The sequence below is a fragment of the Condylura cristata genome, unplaced genomic scaffold, assembly GCF_000260355.1.
Source record: "Condylura cristata isolate star-nosed mole 26May11 unplaced genomic scaffold, ConCri1.0 scaffold00063, whole genome shotgun sequence".
Classification (NCBI taxonomy): domain Eukaryota; kingdom Metazoa; phylum Chordata; class Mammalia; order Eulipotyphla; family Talpidae; genus Condylura; species Condylura cristata.
The window spans coordinates 624,783-632,984 of NW_004567164.1; the positions used below are offsets into that span (position 1 = coordinate 624,783).

The 8,202-nt window shown below is 56.0% G+C and overlaps 1 protein-coding gene across 1 annotated transcript in view; it reads right to left on the reverse strand.

Moving 5' to 3' along the window:
- TRIM27 (tripartite motif containing 27) overlaps positions 1-7,829 on the reverse strand; it is a 13,033-nt gene extending 5,204 nt beyond the window's left edge. The window contains exons 1-4 of the mRNA XM_004695445.2: positions 7,749-7,829; positions 7,383-7,478; positions 4,631-4,861; positions 994-1,016 (exon numbers count right to left, since the gene is read on the reverse strand). Of these exons, the coding sequence (XP_004695502.1) occupies positions 994-1,016; positions 4,631-4,861; positions 7,383-7,478; positions 7,749-7,829 (431 nt within the window). The remainder of the gene's footprint in view (positions 1-993; positions 1,017-4,630; positions 4,862-7,382; positions 7,479-7,748) is intronic.
- Positions 7,830-8,202: the final 373 nt, after the last annotated feature.

The window sequence follows — 8,202 nt, forward strand, 5'->3', positions numbered from 1 at the left end:
TGGGTCATAGGGAAGCTCCATGTTTAGCAGTTTGAGGAACCTCCAAACAGTTTTCCATAGTGGTTGTACCAGTTTGCACTCCCACCTGCAGTGCAGGAGAGTTCCTTTTTCTCCATATCCTCGCGTGGTGGCAATTTTTTAAAATTATGTTTAAGTAATAGCCAGTGAAATTCTGGGTTCCCATCTCAAATCATCAAACCTATTCCTAGGCCAAGAAGGGCTAGTACCTTGGGGATCTACCTCTTTAGTCATCCCCAGAACTATCAATTCCTCCCCAAAACTAGCCTGGTGCCAAAGGTGCCAGGGAAGGACAGTACTTCCAGGGGGCCTCTGCGCGGGGCTGTACAACCTCCACCTAGCCTCCTCTGCAGCGGGCCCTCACGCACCTCAACTCTGCACACGACTCTCCCCACAGCCAGTGCTGCCCCGTGCAGCCCGCCAGGAGGCCTGGCCCGCCTCAAAGGCTCCCCTTCGTGACGCCGCCTTTTCGAGCTCAGCTCCCCCAAGTCAGCATGTGGCCAGAGGCAGCCTGCGCCAGACACCGCGTTCTGCGGCCTGTCGCGTGCACCCTGCCATCCACCCCGCAGACGCCTTTCTTCACCACTCTGCTCACTCTGTTCAGGCGCGCCCCAGCCCAGGCGCGCTTCCTCACTTTCTCCCTGACGTAACAGCAGAGAAATGAGAACTGGGGAGCAACAACCACCAGGGACCTCTGCACTTGGCCCGGGTCTCTGTCCACCTCTACCCGTGGTGGACTTCCCTGGTAAGTCACCAGCAGCCCCCTCCCCTCAGTGGTCAGCAGTGCCTCCGTGTTACTGAGGAGACCTCTGCTTGCCTAGACCTGCGCGTGCTCGTACCGGCCTGGGCACAGGCAGATACGTGCCAGTCTAGTAAAAGGTCCGCCTGGGGCCTGGGCTCTCTGCAGGATTTACTGAGTGCCAGGGAATGCTCTTCCTGCCCTCGACTTGACTCTGGGGAGACAGAACACTGTACCTGCTCAACGTGTCCCCGATGTCCTACAAGAGAAAGGAAAAGGAGAACTGTGAGAAGCCATCGGCCACTTGGGTCCCCTCACACAGCTGCCTGCCGAGACCCCACCCACGGGCTGGCCTCCCGGCAGAAACCAGCGCCACGAGGAGCTCAAGACCAGTCAAAGAAGGACCTGTCAGGTAGGCAGACTGGGGGCACGACTCCCCCGGCATTTCAGCCTAACTTTGAAAGGCCCCACAGATCAGTCACCTACCTGGGCAGCTTGCTGTGACTGTAATGGTGGAGTCTGCTCAAACACAGACACGCCGCTGGAACGGGAGCCCCTGTGTGCTCCTCTCCCAGACGCGCCAGATCGTTATAAATGGATTTATCTTCGGAAGCGCGTGCGCCGACACTGTTGTCATCATACCTCTTTACACTCCCTATTTCCAGAGGACACAGAACCTTCTCATGTAACTCCAGCACAATCCCCCGACTCTGGACCTTGAACGTGGATACAACACTTCTATCTAAGCAGCAACCTTTAGCCTAATGTAACCGCTTGTCTTAATCACCTTTATGGCTACGCCCCCTGCTCAGTAGCCCAGGACCATCCACGGCATGTCTCTCGCAGCCTGGGTCTCTCGTGTGACGCTGAACTTCACAGGCCGTCGTCCTTGAGACATGCGTGAGGGTTAAGCTCAGTTAAGTTCAGGCCATGCCATCTTTGACCAGTGCATTTGTATCTTTCTAAAGGTACATGGTATCCACGTGCCCCTTCCAGGCAATGATGATTTTCCTCACTGCCTTGTCTGCCTTTGGAATTAGAAGTATCTATGAATCTTTGAACCCATGTGGACCGTGTAATTCCCAGCAAACTGTCCCCCCTCAGATCTGGTATCCACCACTACTTGCCAGTATTCTTTAGTATACAGTCGGCTTTCTGCTGGGAGGATGATTCTGTTGTTGTTACTGTTATAGACTCACATTCTTGTTTTATCACCAGAGTCTGAGACTTGGCGAGACTCTCAGCCCTTTCCTGTCTGTCCCAGTCTCCTCACTGTGGTATGCTCTGGGTTCCGCTTCCAGTGTTGCCTTTATAACAGTTAGTCCACATGGACCTTCCAGTTCTCTTCCTAAACACGCATAAGCTAGCATACTCTGTACTTTGCACTTAATATTTCCTCTCAACAATATACTATGTCCTAGAAACAAAGTAGCCTAGCATGTGGGAGAAACTTGAACAGCTGCAAAAGGACACACACGACCCCCGGCCCCCAGTTATATCACACGCCCAAAACGGAGCGCTCGCACCACAGATGAGGGCTGGCAGTGGGTGGGAAGGAATGAAGGGCTGCTTCATGCGTCCAGGGTTTGCTTTTGAGGTGACGCTGGGGGATGGATCATTAAGCTTAGAGCTGACACTGAGCCGAACTTTGAAAGGGGTGAAAACTCCACTGATATGGTTGGGTCCACAAACTGCCTGTCCTGCGTCTCCCCAGAACAGAGAAGCCACACACTGGCCCACCGGCCCCAGGAGAGCTGCCGGTCACATAGTCCCACTCCCAAAGATGGTCCAGCCTGACTTTAACGATGAGAGGAAGAACTGACAGACACGAGTAGAATAGCTGAAAACCAAAAATCAGTTACTTTGTGAAAAATAACTAGACTTCACGGCACCAAGGTCAACATCGTCGGGAAAGCCAAATCCGTCGGGAAAGCCAAATCCAGCTAAGGAATTTCCCCTTTCAACGGGTCATTATTAACATGATTAGGGCAGTTGGTTCAATTACATCTCAGGCTGTGGGTGAGGCAGATGTATCCATGCTCAATGTCTTGCATTTGACAACTGTCCTTAGTTATATACAAAAACATTCTTGATCTTAACACACACACAGGTTTAATGCAGTAGAATAGTAACAGTGATCTCTATGATGATGCGGAAGAGAGATGTTTATAATGATCTGGCAAGCCTGGGAAGAGTACACAGGAGCTCTCTGTTCTAGCAGCGTCTCTGTGTGCTCATGTTACTCCACAGTTACGATGAAGGACAGCAAGCTGGCCAGGTAGGTGACTAACTGGCCCAGAGAAGGATGCCTGAGTTAGCGAACCTGAAGTCATGAGGTTCTTGCCCATGTTTTTCAAAGCCCCATATTTCCCAGAACCCCCACTTAATAGCAACAAAGTGATTCTGCTTTTCAGCTTCAGGAGACTGAAAGTCATGGGTTTGTGCTACCAAAGCTGGCAGCCTGCACTTGCCCCGTGCGCCATCCTTCTCCCAGGCGACACGGTCTTCCAAACCCGACAGCACACGGCTCCAGCCTCCTTTGCCTCTGCCTTAGCCGTGGTGGGAGGGTCTCACTCAGGCCTCTCCCCGACTGCTTTCACCCGTAAGCACCGTCCCATGAAGCCATCCGGCCTCACCCCCAGGGCGCCTCCCCCTCCTTCCAGCCCCTGCACAGCGTGTCTCCTCCTTCCTCTGTCCCCCGCCGGCCTCCGCGCCTCTCTGCGAGGTGAGGCTGGCCCACTGGCCCTTCGACCCGAGGCCGACCAGGATGCCCATGTCTCGTGCCACGTGCTGATCAGCTCTGTCATTTCATCTCAACTGTAGCAGAGCTGTCTCCACTTCTTTCTGGAACATTATTTCCTGATCATGTTCTGCCCCTCTGGTCAACTGTTTCCTTTGCGAGCTCTTCCTTTTTCTCCGAGCACCAAAATACTGGTGTTTGTGAAGGCTCAAGGCGAGGCCTTCCTATCATTCCAACACAGGAGGGACTGAACCTTTTCCTGAAGGGTCCGGCAAGAAATACTTGAGGCTTCTGGAGTCACACAGACTCCGCTGTAACGATTCCGCTCTGCTCTTGTGGAAAAGTCACAGCAGACAACAGCTGAGTAAGTGGGCGGCACATGGCCCAATAAAAATGCACGGACCCTGAAACTTCAACTTTATGTCGTTTCACACGTCAGGCGATAAAATACTCCTGAGTTTCTTCAAACGACTTACCATGGTTTAAAGCCATATTTGGCTCACAGCAGGTACGCAGCGGGCTGGCCCACAGGGTGTGTCCGGGCCACGCACCGTCGCCTGCTGGATGGCGTTATCGGCAGCACCCAGGACGTGTGTTTGTTCACTGACTGTCCAGTCTCAACAGCAGAATATGAATCTCAGCAGCGCTTATTCTCCACTTAGCTCCAGTGCCTGACGCAGAGTAGACAACTCATGGCTGCTGCATGAGCTGCAACGGACGGACATTAGCTCGCTTCCTGTGCTCTGCGGAAGCGTCCACCACAGGACTGCCCGGGCTGACCATCGTGCTCAAGCGCTTGCTGTTTTAGGATTGTGGTAACATACACGTCATGTCCACGTTCACTTGACAGTGAGAAGGGTCTTTCAACACCACATGGGTCAAATCCCCTATGAGGTAACGATGAGGTGACAGGCTGGCAGAGACCAGCAGGCCACCTGAGCAGGACAGGCCCTTGGCCTCTTCATGTGCCAGTGCGACTGGCTGAGCTAAGGTGTGTCCATCACGGCCTCCAGCGTACAGGCTCTCCCTCTGAAAGCCCAGCGGAGAGCCCGGAGAGTCCCAGTCACTCATGCCCAGAAAGCCAGGGAGAGGGGCTGGACACTGCTTGGCAAAGACAGGTGTGTGGGCCTTACCTGCAGGAGCTCCCTGGTGGGCTGCTGTTGCTTCTCCTCCAGCTGGGCGATCAGGCTGCTGAGGTGGGAGATGTTGCAGGAGAACTGGGTGATGGCGCCATTGATGCTGTTGTAGATGGCCAGGTCCAGCTCCTCGAGGCGCGCCAGGAGGCGGTACTCATGCTCCTTCAAGGAGTGATAGAGCTGCTCGAACTCCCAGACGATCTTCTCCCTCTCCATCTGGGTCAGGCTCTGCGTGGATGACCGGGAAAGGCAGCGAAGAGAGGAGACGGCCCCCTCGCATTGCTCCCCAGCTCGGCACCCCGAGACCCCATCACTGGGGTCACTGCCAGGACACTGACCGTGCAGCTTGTTCACTGAATCGCTGCTCCCCATCTAACTGACGATCTATTCCGACTGAGAACTGAATTACCCGGTGATAGCTGAGACACAGTCCCGGCCCTCATGCAGGTGGAGTGGGAGTTGGGTTCACCGGTTACAAGTCATCACTGGTGGACAAGCAAAGAGTGGGTGCCCCCGGTGGGAGAAGTTGGGGAGCCTTCCCTGGAGCAAGTCCGCACAACCCGCAGGGTGAATGGAATTGGCTGTGAGGTCTCTAACAGAACAGGAAAGCTTCCCGGCAGAGGGGCAACACAGGGAAGGCGTGGTCGCAGCCCACGATGCTGAGGGAAGAGCCAGACAGGTCAGAAGAGACCAGAGCACACCTGCCTGGAAGGCGAGGCAAGGGGAGCCACGAAGGCAGCGGGAGAGACGTGGCCAGACGTGCCGGGGGAGGGTGACCTGGCGCACGCAGAGCCTGGTAGCCTGGGCCAGGCCCCTTCGGCTTTCAAGGCTGTGCAGCAGCAACCCCATCTTTCTGCTTTGCAAACAGGTTCCTCTGGGCACAATATTTTGGGCCAACGCTGGTCTGCCCTCTTGTCCAGCTCACATTAAAATCTTACTCTAAGCCGAGGGTCAGTAAATTCTATTTGTATAATTCCTAGTAGTAAAATTTTATGGGTCAAAACCACACCCTGTCTGCTTATATCTTGGCTGTCTGAGCAAAACTGTGGCAGAGCTGATGAGGCCCACTGCTTTAAACACTCACTATTGCAGGGCCCTCCCCGGTGGCGCAGAGGGTGAAACTGTAGTACTGTGAAGCTAGCCACAGCCACTGCAGCACGAGTTCAATCCCCAGTCAGGGAGGTGACCCACAGCGCAGCAGACCGCTCCAGTCTCACCCACTGCTCCCCTAAGTGTCCTTCAGTCAGTTCGCCTGTTCTGCTCCCCACTGTCTCCAGTGAGTCCTCCCAGAGGCTGCACCTCTGGCCTGTATGCCGGTTCTTGTATGCATAAATATATTTATTAAAGATTTATTTATGTATATAAGAACTGGGGTACAGGCCAGAGGGACAGGGGGTGAGAGGATTCAGCAGAGACAGAGTAGGGAGCAGAAGAGGCAGATCCACTGAAACACACTGCTGAGGGGAGCAGCGGGGACACAGGAGAGGTCTGCCGCGCCCTGTGGGTCACTCCCTGGCTGGGGATCAAGCTCCTGCTCCAGGGGCTTGGGACAGTCTCAGAGTGCTGTGCTTTAACCCGCTGTGCCACCAGGGAGGGCCCTGCATAAAGAAATTTAAAAAAAAAATTTTTTCTGAGCCTTTACAAAGGTCTGCGACATCCATTTTAAACTCGACTCCTCCCCCTACAGCGTGGGCACTCGCTGTGCAAGTCAGCGATGCGCACACACCTTTGTGCTTAAATCCTTTTCATAAGCTCACAACTGTCTTCATCCGAAGCAGACTTTCAGAGACACATGCGACACAGGCTGAGCTTAGAGTCTGCGAGTGAAAGCTCTCAGCGCCTGGCAGGGCCGCTGCTGCCCGGATGGGAACATGCAACACCCCTGGCCGTGTCACTCAGAGACAACACAAGACTGTAGAAAGGAGCGGGCGGAGGTAGTCGTGAGTGAGAACCGTAAGCCTGGCCCGGTCTGCCCATTCACATGAGCACACTGAGCTCGGAGGCTGTGTGACTCTCTCCAGCTCGACGTGGCTAGAGGTAGGCTCGGTGCCCCGAGTCTGTGACAGGCCGACCAGGAGGGCTCGGCTGTGGCCATCGTGACTTCAGTCTCTGCACGCCCACTTGAGAAGAGCCTAGTGGCAGGCTCTGAGGATGTCATGAAGTCATGGGAGTTCCCCGCCCAGCTCTTTGTGACACCAGAACCAGCTCTGAGCACACCCCCATAAGATGGTGCTAGACAGTCCTACCTTCAGATGGAAACGCCTCTGCTGGGTAGGGATCTGGACTGTTTATTATATTTAAAAAATGGCCAGCCCAAGTGGTGGGTAAGAATCTTCTAATCTGGGTACCCACTGGCTTTCCCCCGGGGTCTCAAACCAAACCACATACACTCCAATCATAAAAGGGCACAAGAGAATCAAAGCGTTGTCAAGAAATGGAACACTTCAGAGAAGCCAGCGGGGCTCACGCAGTCACCCTCAGCACCTCTGGATGCACAGGGAGCTGCCCAAAGTTTCACTTCTCTCAGGCGCCCCAGGCCTGCCCGGCCTAGCGCTGACAGGTCAGATCTCCAGGGGTTCCGGGCGGGGCTCTCCTGCCCTTTCCGCAAACTACAGGAAGCCCTTGCTTCTGCGGTGAGCTGCCTCCTGCCACCAGGGCAGTCACCGCAGCTCAGAAGTCTGGGTGGACGAGGTTAAGTCAGGCCCTCCAGAAACCGAGTGGCCTGCGCCACGGCGGCGGTGACCCTTACCAGCAGTTCGGCCCGTGCCTGCTCCCCTTGTGCCCGACGCCGCTTCTTCAGGTCTTTCACTCTTTTCAGGTGGTCCAGCTGGTTCTGGATTTGCTCCTAGAACGGCAAGAAGAGTGGGCAGTTCAGGGCCCGGTGGACCTTGGCGCCGGCAGGGCTTCTCCCAGGCAACCCGCCTGTGGCGCCAAGCCCTTGGTCCAGCCGGCCCTCACCGGAGCCGTGGAAAGGAGCCACTCCCCCTGTCCTCGTCAGCTCATGCGTGGCAAAGGCTGGGAGACCTGCCTGCCCTGCCCCTCCCTGCCCCTGCGTGACCGTGCGTGGGCAGAGGTGACTGCTATTGAACGTGAAGTGGAGTTGTCAGAGGCCAACCAGAGAAAGGACTTCACCTGGCTGATTGTTGTCGGGGGTGACGGGAACCTCCGGGTCCCACCTACTGGAGACCGTGGCCATGCACAGGAAGGGAGCATCAGGGGGACGGGACTAGTCAGGCACGGCGGGCCCACACGCCAGCATGCACAGTGTGTCCCTGCGGCCCGGGAGAGCCGGTGACGGGCGGGCGCTCCTGGCAGCTGTGTCCACCCGTTTGACACTCGGTGCTGTGTCCGCGGTTCTGTGCGTCTCGGCCGTTCGTGGTGCCACAGGTCACCACGGGCTCCCTCAGCATTTTACCTCCCTTCACCTTCCCACTAGCTGGGGGCTCCCAGGCGCCTCGGCCCGGTGAAGCGACACGCTCGCGGGAGCAGCTCGGTGGAGCTTCTGGAACCGGACGCCGCCCGGGCCTAGCGGCGGGCAGCGGCCGCAGGGGTGGGAGCGGGGTGGGGGG